We start from the raw sequence: 21,361 nt of genomic DNA on the forward strand, positions 1-21,361 counted from the left end.
CTATGAGAGAATTTCAATACAGGAGTAAGAGGTCTTACTGCAATTGTATAGGGCCTTGGTAAGAAGGCACCTGGAGTACTGTGTACCGATTTGGTCTCCTTACCTAAGAAAGGATGACATGCCATGGAGGGAGTGCAGCAAAGATTCACTTGACTCGATGGCAGGTTTGCTGTATGAACTGGGACTGTATTCTCTAGAGTTTAGAAGAATGAGAGGAGATTGAAACTGACAAAATTCTTCAATGGTTTGACAGGCTGGATGTAGGGCAGATGTTTCCTCTGGCTGAGGAATCTAGGAGCAGGGGTCACAGTTTCAGAATAAGGGGTGGGTTATTTAGAGGTATGATAAGGAAAAATTTCTTCACGCAGAGGGTGAAGAAGTTTTGGAATTTTCTATCCCAGGGGGATGTGGATGCTTGGACATTCTGTTCATTCAAAAACAATGACCAATAGGTTTCTGAGTGTTATGGGAATCAAGGGGTCTGGGGATGTTGTATCAAAATGGCACTGAGATAGAAGATCAGCCACAATCGATGAATTTGTGGAGCAGGCTCAAAGATCCGAATAAGGTACTCCTGTTCCTAATTCCTATATCTGCATATTCCTACGAGGAGTGAGTGGCACAGGGATCAGGATTAGAATCAGAATCAGGTTTATTATCACTGACATGTGTCGTGAAACTTGTTGTTTTGCAGCAGCAGTACAGTGCAAGACATAAAATTACTATAAGTTACCAGAAAATAAATAAAATAGTGCAAAAGATGAATAACGAGGTAGAGTTCATGGGTTCAAAGACCGTTCAGAAATCTGATGGTGGAGGGGAAGAAGCTGTTCCTGAAACATTGAGTGTGGGTCTTCAGGCTCCTGTACCTCCTCCTCGATAGTAGTAATGAGAAGAGATCATGTCCTGGGTGGTGAAGGTCCTTTAATGACGGATGTTGCCTTCTTGAGGCACCACCTCTTGAAAATGTCCTCAATGGTGGGGAGGGTTGTGCCGTGATGGAGTGTGAGGGGTATAATGAGGGTGTGGAATGGTGCAGGGGATGAAGGGTGTGGGAGGTTGTCTGCATGCTGGTTGGGGAAATAGGTGATGGGTTAAGGAGGAGCTGGCTGGCTGACAGAGCAACTAATAACGGTGGAAGGTTGGGGGGGAACTGGTGCCTGACAATGGTGCAGGGTGGAGGAGATTGCTAAGGTGATTGAGGGTGAGGATAAGATTCCTCCTATTACTTTTCTGTAACGTGGGGTGAATAAAATGGAATTAGTGTAAGATTCACGTAAAAGCATGCTTGATGGATGGCATGGTCGTTGGGCCGAAGGGCCTGCCTCCATGCTGTATGACTCTTTGAGTACGAGGAAATATTTGTACTGCTTAGGGCAGGGCTGACAGAAATTTTGGTCTTTATATGGGTAAGAGTATCAGATGCATTGTTCAAGATGTTTATCTAGTAGCAAACAAGGTGTACATTGAAGAAATTTATCTTGAGATAATAAGGGGAGAAATCAGGATATTGGGGGCAACAGGGTTGATGGACTTGTGAGGGCAGTGGGAGAAAGTTCTTGCAGTAATACGTGAAATGCTGGGGAAGACTCTAAACAATACAAGGCCTCCATTCCACACACCTCAGCACAAAGTGGCAGTTAGGAAGTCCATCGAGTTAAGGGTGGTGGTTATATAGCTGCAATTCAAGTTGTAAAGCTATGTACATCAATTAAAGCTGCATGACAAGGGAGAAAAGTAATAAAAATCTCTCATGCTCAGAATATAAGCTGAGAACCTGTTTAAAATGCTCTGTGCTGTAAGTCTCTGCAAAGACTCAATGATGAAAAATGTGATTAATCTCCTCTGAAGCTGACTCCCTTTGGTCACCTTCTACCACCTCCAACCACACCAAACCCAATCATATAATAATTACCAATAAACTCCTGATGGAATACTACCTGACTACAAAATTATCCACTCCATTGCTGAACTAACCCTGATGCAGAACTCAAACTACTGTCCAGTGAAAGCTCATCAGGAAGACTTTTAACAGGTAACAGGAGATTTAACAAAAGAATTAATTTCACTCTTCTGTTTCACACAGAAGGCAGGGAAGTAACAGTGGAAGAACAAGAAAGAGGCAGTTTTAGTGTATCGCCTGGTTTATTGGCAGTTTTAACATTGATCTTCCTGATGATTAGAATATTATGGGCAAGCAGGCATTTAACACACCATTGAAAAGACTTGGAAAAACATTTTCTAGCGATGTGGTTGGATCTTTTTTGGGAATGGTTTTAAGGTTAACAGAAATAATTCTTTGGGCGATCTACATGAATATGAAATTTGGATAAATTTCAAGTAACGGAATAACATTCTGAGCCTGATACCAAACTGAATAATTACAAATGTTAATGAGAAAACGTTAAATAGAGCTCTTTTCAAACCTTCTGGCCCATAATATTAAAAAGAACTAATCAGTAAGAAACAAATAGTAAGAAACTCATGTAGAACTGGTGCCAGGATTTTGAGGGCTATACAGTATTGTTGGTCATCAAGAAAAAGTTCTAGCGTTGGACATAGAGCTGCAGACACAATTAGCAATGAACACCAATAGTAATTGACTAGGATATTGAAGAAAACAACACTCCACACTGCCTAATGAAACATTCAATTCAGCGCCGGTCCTCGAGAGCACACCAGTTCACCTTTACAGACCAGAACATAAGTATCAGACATATGACAGGAGTGGGCTACTGTTATTGGCAAGTTATAATTCACTCAAGGAATAAAATACAAATGTTTCTATGGCGTGAACTGCATTCTCAAACACATTTAGTAATTCTGAACTCAGTGGTGATTAATGAATAGAAGATGAGGCTGAAATGTTTCCTTATATGTAGAAGACCTCAGCACACTGAAGGTCACCAATGCAACATCCTGCTGCTTGTTCTGTCATTTAAAACAGAACTTGCTCTATAGTTATTGCTGTCACTTTTGCTGCATGATGGTTCATTACTGTATTTCAATGTAAGTAAAAATTGGAAGATTAATAATAGATAAACTTGGATGGGGAAATGTGTTACACGTGGTTGTTTCCACTCTTTCAAATTCAACCCAGAGTTTATTAGTAAAAATTGCTGTATTCTTTGCCTATCACTGTCCTAAGTGGCATCAGTTTGATGGTCTCAATCCAACCCTTACTGGTTAAGGGGCAAAGGGTATTATTTGATAATCTCACTCAGTGATCACAGTTTGGCTGCAGGGAGGCTAAGGGAAATTACTGTACACAGAGGAGCTTTATTCTGTATCTAACCATGTTGGTTTTGACCCAGGAGTATTTTCCGTGGACACTTGCAGCTGAGCTCACTTAAAGATACTTTTGGAGTGAGAAATGATATTGAGAGGAAAATCATCTAATTTCTGTTGATGGGTTCTGGACACATGATGTTGGCTTTGTGCTCCAGCAGTGAGCTGATCTTGTCTCTTCTGTGCTGGTTTCCTGCACTGGAGCTCTTACATAAGAACACTCAATGGATTCCTTACAATGAGAGTGGCTTATTGATCTAACAGCAATGGTACTGATGTGAAACCTTGTTGCAAAATTTATTTGAAGTCATTTTAGTACAACCTGTATCAATATTTTCCTTCACTATTGTAATAGAATCATAGAGTCATATAGCACAGAAACAGGCCCTTTGGCCCACTATGTCTCTGCAGACCTTTTTGCCTATCCACACTCATCTCATTAGGACCGCATCGTTATGTGCCTTAAAATGCCTTATGTAGGAAATTCCAAACACTGAACTTGGAGAGAAAAATATTTTGCAGCCATAGTTGTGAGAACTCTACTAAGTACCATCTCTAGCAAAGTCATAAACCTATTCTTTTGGAACATTATTACAATTTTGTATTAAATAGCAACTGGACAAAATTATTGTCCACTCTAGTGAAATTAATCATCATCTTTTAGAAGCAAACTATGTTGTTGAGCCCTATTCAAGCAAAAACACTGCAGTAAAAGATACCACTGGTGTGAGGCAGGTTCTCCTGGAGTGCAACTGGCAAGATTTATTATGGACAGAGAACCAATCCCCTACAGGAATTTATAGTTTGGTAGAAACTGCGGGCAAAACATCTTTGAAAGTCCACCATTGTGTGAGTGAAATCCCACATTTTTGAGTGGATCTCACATGAGGAAGGTCTTGGGAGGGAGCTCACTTACAGTTGTTTCTCCCCCCAGAATCTCACTAGATTCTAGGACCTTATTAAAATCAGGACTAAATTCTGAATTTATGCTTTTGCTTCATTGTCAAAGCGCATTGATGACATTAAGTGGTGTCCCAGAGTATTCCACATGCCTTCTTCATCACCTCATTCTCCTACGCTGCCACTTTCAGGGACTTGTACCCCAAGGTCCCTCTGTTCATCAACACTCCCTAGGGCCCTGCCAATTACTGCTTTCCCTCCCAAAATGCACCACTGTGCATTTGTCAGGATTAAATTCTATTTGCTATTGCTCTGCCAACTTTCCAGCTGATTTATAGCTATAGACCTCAATAACCTTCCTTGCTATCTACAACACCAGCTATTTTTGTATTATCTACAGACTTTCTAATCATACCCTGTATATTCACATCCAAGTTGTTAATATACATCACAAACATAACGGTTCCCAGCACCAATCCTTGTGATACACCACTGGTCACAGATTTGCAATCAGAAAAGCAACCCTCTTCCACCGATTACCAAGCCAATTTTAGATCCAAGTTGTCAGCATGCCATCTCATTCCATGGACTCCTGAACCAGCCCACTATGTGGGACCTTATCAAAGGCATTACTAAAGTCCATGTAGACAACATCTACCACAATCCCCTCATTAAATTGCTTAGCTACCTCCTCAAAAGATTCAATTAAATATGTGAGATAGTATTTTCCATGTACAAAGCCATACTAACAATCTCTAATCCATTTCTGCCCTGACAAGTGAAGATAAATCCTGTCCCTTAGTTTCCTTCCCAATGTGCAAACTCCACAGACAGCACCCGAGGTCAGGATCGATCCGACGTGCCTGGAGATGTAAAGCTGTTTAGCACTAACTTTACTGCAAAAATGCTGCTCTTTTACTTAAAGCAGATTTAAAAATTATTTAATATCTTAGATTTACAACAGGGTTAATGAATAAGTTCTGGCCTTCGCTCCACCAGCCATTTGAAGAAACTGTAGATGAATCGGTGAATATCGGGGGAATTGACAAGTTCAAGTGCAACAACACCTGTGGAATGATCTGACAGTTGGTTAGGGTTCGGGAGGGGTAGGATGGCTACCTTCTCACTAGTCCAAAACCAGGTGTGAAGGGCATTTATCAGCATCAGGGATCTCTCTCCTTGTTGGAGTGAAGATAATTACAGAATTAAGCTTTTATTGTGCTTGCTGCTTTCAGATCACTCAGGAGGCATTAACTAAAACAAGTAATCTACAATACATGCAAGATGAAACAAGTAATGTTTACAAGGGAAAAAACTTTCTGCAAGGCAAACAGTAAATTTCAGAGCCCTAGGGAGTGTTGATGAACAGAGGGACCTTGGGGTACAAGTCCCTGAAAGTGGCAGTGTAGGAGAATAAGGTGGTGAAGAAGGCACGTGGAATGCTCTGGGATACCGTATAACGTCGTCAATGTGCTTTGACAATGAAGCAAAAGCATAAATTCAGAATTTAGTCCTAATTTTAATAAGGTTCTAGAGCCTAGTGAGATTCTTGGAAAAACAAATGTAGAAGAGAGCTCCCTCCTAAGACCTTTCTCATGTGAGATCCACTAGAAAATGTGGGATTTCACTCACATAATGGTGGACTTCCAAAGATTGTGTGCCTGATGTTTCACGAAATTAACAAACCTTCACGGAAGAGAGGAGGGATGCTGAACTAACAGTGGGTGTCAGTGGTCCATAGGGTGTGAGGTAGCATGGGTGGCAGCTCAGATAGATGCACAGTAGCAGGACAGCAGGTGCATAGGAATGCCATCACCTGCAGTTCCTCTCCAGCCATATCCTTTCCCAATTTGGAAATATATCAGCACTGGGAATCAATCCCAGAACTCTCTCCCCAACACTACTCCACCAGGAGGATGCACTTATTACCCATCCCCAACTGCACTCAAGAAGGTGGTTCATCATCAGTCTCTCAAGGGCAATTATGGATGGGCAATAAATATTGCCCGCATTCTACTAAACAAAATAAATGCATCTATAGAAGCGTAGATAGCTCTTCCTTCAGAGGCAATAGAATTTATGAAAAGCAATGATTTATACCCTAACCACAGAAATATCACAACTCCACACCAGAAAGCTTGAGGCCTTCAATCTGTGGCAATCTACAATACACTACCTTCAGAATGGAAAACACTGAGTAAATGAATCTGAAACAAATAGATTATCCTTTGCATCTATATTTGCTGATCCCGCTGAGAAGACTGTTAATAACAGAGAAATGACTTTGCCCAGACTCTATGGCATTAGTTTGTTTAGCTGCCACTTCTATGAAAAGCACAACTTATCTGAAAATATTGAGCAGATGATTGTGCGCTGTGCTTTAAATGATTCGACTAATGAGTGCAGGGTTCCGAATGTGACCCCACTGTGTGTTCTCCAGAAATGTATGAAAGTAAACAGGTTGTTTACCGTTGCCTTGCTCCTGATTTTTTAATATATTTCCTTATAACGTAGGATGAAGCCATTTGGCCCGTCAAGTCTACGCCAGCTCTCAGAGCAATCACATCAATCACATTCCCCCATTTATTTCCCTGTCACCTATTTTCTCACACATGACCATTAACACCACTCTGATTCTCCCACCACTCACAGAAGGAGCAATTTGCAGTGGCCAATTAACCTCAAAACCAACACGTCTTTGGGATGTGGGTTGAAACCATAGCAGCCGAGGAAAACTCACGTGGTCACATGGAGAGCATGCAAACTCCACACTCACAACATCCAGGTCAGGATCAAAGCCGGATCACTGGAGCTTTAAGCTGCAAACTGAGGTACCCACAGCTATGACAAAGTGAGTAATATGTTCGCTTCTAAATCAAAAGATGTGGGAGCAAAACTATACCAGGGGCTTGAGCACAAAATCTAGGCTGGCATTTTGGTGCCAGGTTGTGAACTGCTGCCTTTTAGATGATACGAAGTGGTGTTTTTTTTTCTGATTGTTAAGTTGTGTGCAAAGTTAACATGCTACTATTTGACAGAGGAGCTGGGGAGTTAATTACAGTATCCTGGTCAATATTTATTGCACAATCAACTGCACTAAACAAAGTACAATAAAATTCCTATCATCTGGCATGCTTGGGTCTCTAATGGTGTTGGACTGGCAGATTTTCCAGAATATTGGATGTTATTCCTACCAATACACCAACACACTTTCAATTCACTCTTTTTGGATGCTGCACAGCATACAATAAACTTTCTGGTGACCCCAGTAAGTCTCAGGGGTGTTCAGGAACTGGGGCACAAGTGAGTTTCAAGGGACTGCAAGAATCTGGGCCCCGGTGAGTTTCAAGGGAGTGCAGGAAACATTGGCTGGTGAACCAGATACTGAACTGTCATATAGTCAGATAGCAGGTGATCAGAGTTTTACAGAATGTGGTGATTATCATGTTCCTGATTTTGGAAACTTGCTGTGCACAAATCAGCTGGCACACTTCCAAAATGACAACAGTGACACTTGTTCAAAAGTACTTCATTGGCTGTAGAGTCTTCTAGTATTTTGAATGCATATCTGCCTGCCTGTCTGCTTTTCTTCTGAACTTTGTGATTTAGGATACTCTAAAAGTTTGGCACAATAATGATCAATATTTCAAAAGCAAAATGCTACAGATGCTGGAAATCTGCAATAAAATAAAATATTCTGGAAATATTCAGCATTTCAGGTAGCATCTACAGGAGTTAATGTTTCAGTTCAATGACCTTTCATTAACAGTTAATGTATTTTCCTGTTCCCATTACGAGTACCTTTTGATGGTAAGCTGCAACCCTATTTCGCGTCAACTTGCATTGAAGTCACGGAGAAAAAGTTACCAGGTGTCTCACTACTACTGAGACTACAAAGGTGATGTCAAAAGATGAAACATTAATCGAGCTGCCAAGTTTGATCAGGGATGGATTTCAAAAACTTAAAGGAGAAGATGACAAGGAGTATACAAAATTATGAGGGCCATAGATGGGGAAATGTTTCTAAAGCTGGACGGCATGGATTTAGGGTAAGTGGTAAGAGGTTTAGATGGGATCTGAGGGAAAAATCTTTTCCTACCATATGCGTGGTGGAGGCAGGTACTCTAACAACATTCAAGAAATGTCTTGAATTGTCAAGACATAGAAAGTTATGGACCAAGTGCTGGTCAATGGGATCAGTGCAGATAAGTAGTTGATGCTCAGCATGGACATGGTAGTCCAAAGGGCCTGCTTCTGAGCGGAATAACTCCTTGACTTTATAACTCTATGATAGTTGAGGTGAAGAGGTTTAAGGAAGAATAAATGAAAATAAACTACAGTTTCTTCAAGCAGAGAGAACCAGGTCCATTGATCCCTGGTGTCATTATAGAATCACTTGGTTTTGTTATTCTTCACTTTGACATCTTTCCTAAATGGAGCGCTCATGGGAACTACTGTGGAGCAAACTCCACTGCAGAACTTGGAGGAAAAATGATTAATTTTGCCTTGAGCCTGGGAAAATTTGCAGGAAGCCACCATTAAAAGGAATGTGGCTGAACGATGTGTGCTGATAAATGGCCTAGTGTTTGTTTAAGCAAAATTTAGTACCCTTGGTTTTGGTGGAAGGACTGCAAGCTAACTGGTGGCAATTCCAAAAAGGACAGTTCCTTTCAACTTAACTTTCTGTGGAGCCAGGAAGATCGGGAGCGTTCCCTCAATTCCGCCACCTCTCTCGATTCACAGCACCCTGCTGCCCACTATTGAACTCTCAACACTGCTGTCTCCTGCGGCTCTAACAGTCTCTGCACAACTGAGAACAAGTTGTAGCACTTCCTTTACCCCATTATTCCAATGATTTGTATGTGTTGACTGATATTTATCTCCTTTGGTATTCTGAGCCTCTATCTACAAAACTTATACAGGCCATCCCTGGGTTATGAACACCTGACTTACGGTCATCCCTTACATATGAGCCAGCTCCCATAATACTATAACATTCAAAAGTCTGACCTTTAATACATATGTTCATTCCTACAAATGGCAAAACTAGTTTCCTCTCTCTTGCCACTTTTAATAATTTATTTTTGGTCTTATGTGCTTTTGATGCCATTCATTACAATACTGTGGAGGTATGGTTATCATATTGTGTGATTTTTGTGTATTTTCTAACTTAAGGACAAAATTAACTCATGGACATCTGTAAAAATGGAATCCGTTCATTACTCGGGGATGGCCTTTTAATCCACTTCAGGCTTTGTAGTTTTAGAAGACTGTCTTCCTATGTTTAAAGATTTATGCAAATGTGATATATTATGGATGCTGCAAGTCTAAAATCAAAAATCAGAAAATACTGCAAACACTCAGACGGTCAGGCAGCAGCTGTGGAGAGAGAAATGGAGCTAATATTTCAGCTCAATAACCTTTCTTTAGAATGCATCAGAGACACCTTGAAATGATTTCTTTAAGAAATTAACCACCTTAAATGTAAAATTACTGTTATCTTCTAATAGCTGCTAACTCTAATCTTCAGAGTATGACATGCTTGTGAACGTGGCCATGGAAGACCATTTGGCAGTGACCATTCTACAAAGCTGTTTATTTTAATCAATTATCTTTTGCAAATATTGATGGCTACTTTTTATCAAGTGCATATCATGAGCAAGAGAGGAATGAAGATTGTACATTGTACATATATTCAGTGTAATCACTTTAAAGGATTAGATATATTTTGAATTTGTTAAATGCTGCTATTTTGTGTAATTTTGTAGTGGATTTAATTCTGCGTGGCAGTAGACTTTGCATTGAACATGTCGCATTGAGTTCAGCTCACGTCAGCTGGACTAACTGATCCAATCCTTAAATCCATTTTAATGCATCTATTTCTGGCAACCTTGAAACAGCTACAGCAGTCAAAACTATTTCTGTGAGTCAATCACACAGATTAAAAGCAATTTAAACAAAGAGCGAAACATTTCACACATGAAGAGTTCCATACACGCATCTTGTGGGCACTAGCACATTTGTACAGGCAGATTTTGTTTCCAGCTTCCCCTGATTCCCAAAATTTGCATAACTCCTTAAATCAGCTGATAAGATGAGCACTTTAAATTTTTAATGCTCTTTTTTGATTTTCTATTCCAAATTCTTTCCACAAGGAGATACATTTAGATTACCTACTCTGAGTAATGGTCCTGGGATTCCCCAGCTACCTCGGCTTCCTGCTACCTCATCCCTGCCACATTGTCTTCATAGAAAAGCTTGCCTGTGGTTGGTTTTCACAAATGTCACTCCCAATGTTAAATAAAGAGCTCACAAATAAAAGGCACTTTTTGTAACCTCAGAATATTCCTCTGTCCTTTTCACTGATGCACAAATTTTTAATATGTAATTGATGTTATAATGAAGGGAAATTTGGAAGCAGCAAGATGCAGCGAAGAGCAGGGACCAAAAAATCTGCTTTTTGGTGATATTATTTGTGGGATTTGATAGCAGGAGATCTCCCACTGAAATAGTGCATTGGAGCCTTTAAATTTCTACAACAAGGAGGCTGACACTTCAGTTTAATGTCATTTGAGAGATGGCATCCTCAGAAATGCAGTGAACTGTCAGTCTGGATTTATCTGCCTGTGTCCTGGAGTAAGGCTTGTGCCATTGACCTCATGACCCTAGTCGAGATGGCTACCGCTAGTGAGCAGCCTCAAAATTTTTGACCTATCCACCTAGTCTACCCAGATCACACCCACTTGTGCCCTCCAGCACTGTCACTGCCAGAGTTTGCAGCCCCAGGACAATGGCACATCTTAGCATGGGGTTCAAGCACCATTGTGGGCAAATTGCTTGCCTCTGCACATGAGAACTTTGTCTTCAGAGTGCCCCGAACCCCTCAGGTTCCTCTGTTTCCAATCCAAACTTGGCAACGTTCTTTTCAATTCCTTCTGGAACAAGGCTATGTACATATCATATGGAAGCCGGCTTGCCTCTTTTCAATCAGCTCAATCAGTATGTTGTTGAGGCACAATATCCCAGCTCCTGCTGCAGGGTAGTGTGAAAATATACGTCTGGTTAGGAATTCCCTGCTCTTGGCTGTGGCTTGCCTGGTTAATGGTGGAAGGAAGTTCTATCTTTTACAGGCACTGTGGAAAGAGCAGAAACTTGGCACATAAAGTCCGAAATGAGCACCACAGCTTTTCTCTGGGAATGAAAATAGTCATTATGGGATCAGGCATCAGTGATTTGACCATCTCTGGAGATGTAAAAGCTAAGAAAGGTACATTTTCATTACACTAACACATTGCCCATCAATTTTCCCTAACAATGTTTAAAACCCTTGTTAAACTCGGATATTTATGCTAATCATGGCAGTATAAATGTGCCATGAAAATTTCAGTCCAGAGATAAAACCAAAGTGATCCTAACTGCCTTGTCCCCTGTAGCTGGAGGTGGCACAATGCTGTTTCGGTTTAGCCTAACATAAGGAGCTAATAAACAACTCGAGATCCAATACACATCTTGATGATGGAACATCATATGCTTCGCATCAAGCACTGTTTATATTTCCCTCTGGCACAAAACTGACAAGTTGATGTGTTAGCAGAAATATGTACTGACCAGGATACTAACGACTGTATATGTATTGGGCGTTCTGGTCTCCAACGACAATTTGAGCACCACTGTATCTGCGAGCAAGTATTCAGCTTACGGTGTATTGTGTACATATTTGCAACGTTTGGAAAAACCCAGAAAAACTAATGCTTGCAGTTAATGTGCCCTGTGTAATTAAGGTTATATTAGTCAGCGTAGCTGAATTCACTGGATAGATGCAGAACAATATCATTTGTCTCAGTGCTACACTGGCGGGATATTTCAACCTTATACTCTGCTCCATTGTGGAGAACTTATTGTTGCAGACATTCTCATTCACAATTTGGTTTATCTATTTTCAGGGTAGAATTGTTTGGAAGGGAGCACATTCAATCACAATTACCTCATTGCAACCAATAACAAATGAATGAGCTATTACAGCTGTGCTGATTATTCAATTAAAATGCTAATCAACAGAAGATTAAACAGTGAATTAATCATCTTCTCTTTGAATCAGTCACACATTTGATCTGGTATTGTTCTATGGAAGATGGCTGACATCAGTGTAACAAAATAAAAGAGCAACCTTTCCAATGTACTTTCAGCATTGGGTTAATTGATAACAGACTGCACATAAATTATTGCTCCAAATGTTTGGTTAATCTTTCAATATTACAGTTCAACCAGTGCACAGCTGGGCAATCGTAATGACCACACATTGATCAGACCCAGGGGGAGTGCAGTACAGGTTGTCCTCAGCAATCCTGGGTCAAAGAGGGGAAAACCCTCAACCCACCTTCACTGTTCAAATACCTGTACATCATTGGGTTGGCTTGTTATGACCTAGTGGATGAATAGACTAGTGTCATGTACTGTCAAGACTCACAAATTAATTGCAACACACACAAAATGCTGCAGGAACTCAGCAGGTCAGGCAGCATCTATGGACAGAAATAAACAGTTGACGTTTCAGGTCGAGACCCTTCATCAGGACCCGAAACATCAACTGTTTATTTCCCTCCATAGATGCTGCCTGACCTGCTGAGTTCTTCCAGAATTTTGCATGTGTTGCTCCAGATTCCAGCATCTGTAGAATCTCTTATGTCTCACAAATTAATTGGACAAGGTAGTGGAAGACAAATTGCATGCATCCTTATCCAAAAAAGAATCTATGTCTGATGGGCAGCAGATAAGTAGAAAGATTAATAAGAGAAGTATAAAATAAAAGGGGTATTTGACCAAGCTACCCACTCCTGACGCTGCTGGAAGCATCAATATCCTCTTACGACAGGGTCAGCCAACATTCAGCATTTAGTAAAAGTTAGTCTGAGATTCCAGAAAGCATCTCTGGAGCAAGAAATCAACATTTGGAATAACCAGTGAAAATTTCCTCAGGTAGATAATTCTAGCAACAATGTAAGTGTGATCAAAAAGATTTTATGAGAAATATTGACAAGCATAATGTTTTAGGAATGTATCTCCAAATTTGCTGCAAATTCGACAACTGGAGGAACTCTTACCCCTGAAGTACAGACCTTAAAGCTGTATTGGCCTGAATAAGTTAAGGAAAATAACTTCTTCTGACCACTTAATGTATCCTTAGAGAAAACCCCTAATATTTATGTAGCTATGTATCACATCAAGATGTCTTAAACTGATGCACAAAGTAACTCATAAAATTGGAGAACCAAAAAATGGAGCCCATTTTAGGTGAAGTAATGGTTTGTGCACCAACGCTCACCAATTCTCACACTGCACTTGAGTCTTAGCTAGCTGCAGACAATAAGAACATATTTTAACATGGAAACCTCCCCAAGAAGCATTACTAAAGCTTTATCAAAACAAAATCTGCTACCAAGTTATAAGGAGTATTATGATAGAAAACCACACAAAAAATAACAAACAGCATTTAATCAGCATCGTTATGAAGGACAAAGAGGTAAAGAAATTTTGGAAGGAAATTCTAAAGTCAGCTCCATGGCTGCAGAATGTGCTGCCAGCAGCAATGGACTGACTAAAATTGGGGCTAAATGGGGTGAATTGGAGATACCTTGAAGAGCTGAAGGACTGAAGGATATTGGAGAGAGGTAGTGAGGGATGAGGCTATGTGGAGAATTGAAAACAAATTGGAGGATTAGAATGAAGAAATTGCGTAACTAATGTAGATCAGTTAATATGAGGGAACTCTGAAAATGGAGTTAGTAACAAGGGTACGTAAATGATATATACACAAATTTGACATTTCCACTGAATAATTCCTCACAAGAGATGAGTGGTCAAGACTTTCAATGACATGTTTTGACAGGTAGGTTTGTTTTTCCTGATGTTTTATACAGATAACAGTAGTCAAGTATCAAACAGCTAGACAATGGCTCTGGAGATATTAATTAAATCCCACTTTAGCAATTGGGGAATATAAATTCAAACAATTAAATAATTCTGTTATAAAAAGTAAACATGTAACTATGAAACTATCAGAATGCCATAAAAGCACATCTGATCTGGCTTATATGTAACTCCAGACACACTTTTATGGTTGGCTATTGAGTTCATAGGGGAACAAGGAAAGGTCAATAAATGCTGAGCTTGCCAGCGAGGTCAATTTTGCATGAACAAATAAATAAAAAGATAAAAAACTATCTGGCAAAGTGATTTCAAATGGATTTTACCTACTGTACTGAGATCTTCTGAAAAGAAATACCATCTGTTGAGACATTTTACTCAATTTTAATATGATTTTTTACAAGAAATTCTTACACAGATGAAGTGATTCAAATAGAGATGACCTTACTCTTTACTCCATATTTCTCACTAAGTGGATCTCACATTTTGTAAGCTGGATAAGGATTCAATGAAATTTAAACATCGTTGCGGCGATTTGATTTCAGATAGTCCTGCTTTCAAAGTACCTCCTGCATGCAATGATCGCTTGGTGCTTCATTTTGAATTCATGGAACCATCTGAAAGTCGACAAGCAGATCATTGGATGCTGGTTACAGCAGGTTTAAAAGCTATACTCAGGAGTTTTTAAATCAATTTCTAACTGTGAGAAGGCTTCAGTAAGCAAAACAAGGAGATATTTATGTAAAATATTCGGTGGAAAATTGGACTATGCAGGGCAGCAGAAAAGGGATATAGTCCGTTTAAACAGGTTACTGGTCCATTTGTCATTGTGGTGAAGCAGATTTAACTGTAATAAAACCAAGCCTAGGGATGAATGAAGGGAGGCTTGCTTGTCATTGGCTTTGGATTTACAGTCACTGATAGCACTGAATTCCAGTATAGAGAGCCTGCTGATAAAGTGATTAATTACTGTCTATCCAGTTTAGTTCTTTTGAAAGTATATTAAATCCTTCTATAATTATTTGTGAATATATCCAAGGAATGAGGCCAGGCAAAGATGGCTATTTACTGCCTCTCCAGGGAATGCAGAACATATGCCAACATTTAGACTTGGCAAACTGCAGCGCTACGGTTAGGGAAGAGTAAAGATTTGTGGTAAATTAATCAAGTGAGCTCGACAGACTGCCTTGCTTTGAAACGAAGGCGGTAGCCATTAAAGATGATTTGGTACAGAATCAGGTAAAGGAAATAAAAATGAAAAATGAGCTCTTTCTGTCACCTGCTTTCATTTCAATCATTCTGTTTCTTCTTTTCATACTGCTTTCCTGCAGGTTTCTTTATTGCTTTCACTTATTTTCTGACTTGTAAAATTATTTACCTGCATAAAACTCTGGGCCGTAGACAGCTCCGACGACTGGATTTAATTTCCAGCCTGAAAGAAGAGACAGGTCTGATGTGAAACAGCTTTGCAATGGCAAACTTCATTCATCATAGCTAACCCCAGTGCTTAGCACTTGCCTTCATTCACAACTGAGTAACCACTTCCACACACCCAGGGCTGGTAATTACAGCAGAGTTCTAGCTTAGTATTTGTATTTATTTATTCGAATACATAATCTATGCAATCACCCATGTAGCTCAAAAAAGTTAAACAGCACTGAAGCCATATACAGGAGGACATTTAGTGAAAAAAACAGTTAATTTAACAAGATCAAATTAAAAAAATACAAGAAGATCATCTTGTATAAAGCAATACATGTATAACATGTGGATAAACACAGCTATTTATAGCTGTAAATAACACAAACTTAGTTCAGTCTCCAGTATGTGACCCATTGTTCTGGTTGTCTTCCCTGCTCCCATTTCATTTATATACTGTTAATGATCCAAGAGTCATCAGAGGGGAGGTGGCCTCTGCTCACTCTTAGAACAAAACCATCAAACCCCCTTCTTAAATGGGTTCTGCTGTAAATAAAAATGCAGAGGATATCTCCTTACCTCTCCACGGTGACAATAGTGAGTGTTTAAAAATTATTGCAACGGTGTTTATTTAAAAGAGAATCAATCTGCTTTTCAATTAGCCATGAAAGAAAATTGACCCAAATATTTCATTATCATTGAAAGAGCAATGCAAGCCATGACATTAAAATCTGTGTTTTCCAATTGGGGTTAATTTTAATGCATTTAAGATAATGCTGATTAGAAACTGCATACTGATAAGCCAACAAAATGAAAGCTCACAATGCAGGCACATTTCTATGGAGTAACTAATTTTGATGAATAAAATTAAAATCATTTGAAAACAAATTGTAAAATTACACAATAAGCTGCACTTGTAAGGAAAACTCCTTGCAATACAAACTCATTGGTGAAATAAAGTGCAAATGTCCACTACTCACATGAATGTCAATGATAAATATCCTCCATACAATATTTTTGGTGCACTGGCTAATTGCAATGGTATTAAAATTCTGTGTGATTTATCTTAACAATTACTGAGGAATTTCAACTCTGAAAATTGATATAAAATTATATAATGTATCATGTAATGCATCATTCACATGCTTAAATTTAAACTGTAAAGGTAAATTTGGTTTTATTTGTCAGAAACAGCAAAAGTGATTATAATTTAATAGATTCCTCAAACCAGTGAAATTCTGAAATACATTCAAGACACCCAGACAGATAACTACACTTCTTATTTAAGCATTTGGATGCAACTCCTAACTACATAATCAAAAGATATTTTATGAATCAGCTGCTGACTTTTTTAAATGCAACAATCTAAGCAACATATACAAATTGTTGGTTTTAGTTGGTAAATTTTGCTTGGTTGAATTTAAAGGAAAATCCATTTGTGATAAACTCTTGGTTAAGATTAAATTCTCTTTCAAAAATTAACACCTCATACCAAAACTCAGTTTTCTGATATTATAAAACTCTTTGATTTTTGATGCAAATGAAGAGACCAAAATTTTTAGATGATATCATTATGTTTCAATTTGACTATATTCCTCCTCATTATGATCATATCAATTACGTTATGGTGAGAATGCAGTGATCTTGATTACACCTCAGGGTCAATTCTACCACTTGTTTCCAAAAATATAAACAAAAAGGTGGCTGTCCGTCTACCAGGAGATAAGTGAAGGCATTCAAAATTCAGAGTCTAGCCACTGACATTCTATTCATAGATCTCGATTTGGAAACATCTAATGAACCTAAGTAGGGTGAAACAGCAAACTTAAAATTGTTCTAATTTGAATTAATTAATAAAAAATATTTTTAGTCTATTTCACGGCATTGAACAGCAATGACAAATGGAATGAAGTATCATTGTGTTCAAAAGACTCTCTTGTCACTCGTAGTTGGAGGACTGCCAATTATCTTAAAGTTTTCCAGTTACAGTGGGAGTGGAAAGAAGGCCTTGGCACTTGGAGTGAAAGACTCCAAAAACCACAAGCTCCAAAGATCCTGGATGTTCAGGAAATCCTGTTCCACTAGTGGCTTTCAGAAGTAATTGGTTTCAGATCTGGAGAGTCCACAAATGGACATCTTATTCTTCATATTCCGTACCTATTTGAAGATTTGTTTGATTGCAATTGGACCTGAACTTATTTAAGCATGTTAAACTTCTTCTAACTTAAAAATCCCATGAAAACAATTATTATTATCAAACAGCAAGAGCACATTTTGTCTCAGATTTTAAAATTTCTTTACATTATCGTAAAAAAAACTGGGAAATTGAACTACTTAAAAACCACTTGTATCCTAAAATTACACCATGAGATAATGGTGTACAGACTCTTAATGCATTCCCTTAATGCATTCCTTTCTCTTTGTTGTTTTACTGGCTGCATTAACCCATTTATTTTAAATAGGCTGATGCCTTCACTGAAGTAGCAGAGAGGGGAATTTTAGATGCACAAGTTAAAACACATCCCAAAACACAACTGGAAACACAATTGAAGTTAAACAGCTTTTTGTTCTATAATCTCTTTAGCCTGCAAGATACACCTTTTCAAGAAAATGATTGGGAAGAAACAGCAACAAAAGCTCAAAGAGGAACACAATTTATTTATTTGAAGCTCATGAGTTCTTTGCTGGAGGGCCTAGTGATTGTAAAGAAGGGAAAGTCTCTCAACGTCAAGTGCTTAATCATACCCCATTTCATTGATTCCACTATGGGTGGTGTCCAGGTTATTTGCTTCAGCTTGACACTGCCCATAGTGGAATCAATGAAATAGGATCAGATATAACTCATGATCAGACCCCTGAATATACTATAAAATTGTGAATAAAGCCTGTTCTGTCCAGATCTGGCTATTCTGCAAAAGCAGTGGAGGAAGGGACTTAGTGATGGTAGGTAGAGACATTGCTCTTACAAGCATTAATCATTTGCAGAAAGACCTCTTCATGCAAATACAAAAGGATGTCTATGCATTGAAGTGACACAGACTGCTTATTCAACTGAATGCCTTTGGTGGAACATATTGCTCAATTCAGTGATTTGTTAGTCAATATTGAGAATGATCTCTGTTGCAGATGTTTAACCTAGTAGAAACTCTCTCTGCAAATAGTTTGCAAATACTTTTCAACATATGAATATAAAAGGACCAATCTTTTCATTAGATGGGAAAGAAGAGTCCAGGCTCCTAATTAATATGGAGAGGTTGCATCAGGTATCACTGTCAACATTTTAAGAATTCATTGACAACTTCTTTGGAGTTGCTGACAATCCTAGAGCACACCCAAAGAATTTGTGAAATCACTTTTATGTTGTAACTAATGTCCTAATTTTATTTATTAACATTTCTAACATTTACTCTTCTGTAAAGTCTAATCTTCTTCACAGGTGCTAGGGCTATGAGGACTGGAAGACAGCAAGCACTGACATGTTAGAACAATTTGATCAGAAGTATATCTAATTTGGATATAGTGCAGTTTAATTGTTACTGTATAGTGCAGTTTAATTGTTACTGCTAAATACTTCTCATAGGTTTGAAAATACCATAATCAAAGCTGATAACCCATTAATTTGATGCTGCAGAAACTAATCTGCCAATGTTTAGACCTGTAATTTTCCTTGTACACTCATGCTTACATATTCAAGGTTAATTTGATATAAAACAGGCAGCTCGTACCTCTGAACATCGACTATTTTTACATTTATTTAGCAAACAGATAATTGAACTGCTGCACAGGACAGAGCATTTGTCCATGATTTTACTGTGCTTTCCCAATTTTTTGAAATCAGTGAAACTAAACAAATCTATTTAGCTTGTTTTTGTGCTTATATAAACACTATTTGCCAATGTTTAGTCCACGTCCAATTCAAAGTAGAAAATTTAGCCCTGATTATACCCTTCACTGAGGAGACTCCATGTTTAATACTATTTCCTAAGTCACAATTTGGTTGTATTTATCATTACTATCAATGTTTGCTTTAAAATCTTCTCTGTAGAAATAATTAAATCATTGGGTCAGCAGCTGCTGGTTGCCTTACCATTTGTATATTGATTGGGGGTCTTTTTGTTCGTCATTACTCTTGCTGTTGCATTGTTTACCTGTGATTAAACAGTGAAACAAATCACATTCAGGAATTAATGGGACCTTCTCGGAGTAAATCATAATGTACTGAATAATCTGTAGTCGACCACACAAAAAAATTCAAGAACCTTGGAATTGTCTCTATTCAGTCATCTGAAATAATAATCCTGTATTAATTATTTCACAGAGGACTGTAACAGCTTGTGTGAGTCCCATGATCTTGCTGTAGGCACTCTGTGCATTCTGCAGAACACTGCCAGGTTGCGGCAACTCATTTAAAGCTAAAACACTATATATTAATCATGATATATAATCGCATAATGTAAAACATCCTCGAAAGAATGTTATAAACTATAATCCCCAGATGGCTTTTGTTGAACTGTTACAGTTCTAACTATCAGTTTAAGCCGTTGTTTGAACCCATGGATTAGTTACAAGCTTCCCTGGTATCTATGATTGCCTTGACTCCAAATTTTGACTAAAGTATTTCAGTAATTGCTCTAATGCTTATGTTAAAATAGCAGATAAAACAGTTTCATGTTATTCATTCATATGCAAATGTTACGCAGTTCAATTTCACCTCATTTACTTTTGCCAGTGTAGGCAAGAAATGACAGACCTAGGTGAGTTTTTGACCTTTTCTTTGGACTCGAAGACCACACTACATACCAAGGTAATGTGTTCCAAGAAGGGCTTGTATTATAGGTATAAATCATGCTCAGTTTATCCTGCATTGCTTTTCAACTCCATCTTAAGTAAATATTGTCTATTATATCTGAGTGATATATCCAAGTTCCATGATTGCTTATTGTACTAGTTCCTGATCCCAAGTTCCATGATCACTTATTGGATTATAACTTTGTGGAAACATCTTACTGTGCTGTGAACTGATGCCCACTTGGAAAAAAAATTAAATCTGCCTTGATTTCATGGTTCACCCATAGCCCCTAATACCAAGAAGCAACAGGCAAAGACAATTAACTTGAGGATGATATCAACTAGCAAAATGAATCAATGAGACAATGTGAGAAAAAACAGGAAGAAAGTGAGAGAAGCTTTTAACAAGTTAATTTACATGCCTAGGTAATGTTTCAGGAAAACATCTTAATTCCTCTCAACAGTCTGCCAAGGTGTGGAAACTTACACGGCGCTGATACATAGAGCACCCATATCTGCACTTCTCAGGATCATTGGCAACTCCTGATATTTGAATGGATTTGGCAGCAAAATTTTTAAAATTACATTCCCAGAAGTTCAAATTTAATTTTAAATAACCTTTGATTTTATTGTAATAAATCAATCTTGAAAACCTACTGCATTTTTCCACATTGTTGTAGCCACTAAATCTGTTAAATTGACTGGACAACACAGATGAGACATCTTTTATTTTAAATCTGATTTATAAAAACCACAATTTCCTCAAACAGATTCTTTGCAACTCCATTCTATTAAGTTCATGACAATGATGGTGATTTCTGTCTAAGTATATAGTTCTGCAATCCATACACATGATGCATTTGGATTCACATTTATGCAGTTTATTAATGACCTCAATTCTCACCTTTGCAAATGGAAATCCTCAGTGATGCTCATTTAGATGCAGCAACTGAATGTGTCATGGTCCATTACAAAATAGTAAAGCCTACTCTCTTTAAATGCCATTCTTCACAGCTCTCCACAACTTATATTTAATTATTAA

The 21,361-nt window shown here is 38.4% G+C and overlaps 1 protein-coding gene across 15 annotated transcripts in view; it reads right to left on the reverse strand.

Annotated features, from left to right (window-relative positions):
• The window catches only part of rbfox3a (RNA binding fox-1 homolog 3a), a 994,762-nt gene that overhangs the window by 36,234 nt on the left and 937,167 nt on the right, over positions 1–21,361 (reverse strand). For all 15 annotated transcript variants that reach the window (XM_052032864.1, XM_052032863.1, XM_052032858.1 and 12 more), the window contains 2 exons: positions 19,619–19,679; positions 15,491–15,544 (listed from right to left, as the gene is read on the reverse strand). In XM_052032864.1, the coding sequence (XP_051888824.1) occupies positions 15,491–15,544; positions 19,619–19,679 (115 nt within the window). The remainder of the gene's footprint in view (positions 1–15,490; positions 15,545–19,618; positions 19,680–21,361) is intronic.

The sequence above is a fragment of the Pristis pectinata genome, chromosome 18, assembly GCF_009764475.1.
Source record: "Pristis pectinata isolate sPriPec2 chromosome 18, sPriPec2.1.pri, whole genome shotgun sequence".
Lineage (NCBI taxonomy): Eukaryota > Metazoa > Chordata > Chondrichthyes > Rhinopristiformes > Pristidae > Pristis > Pristis pectinata.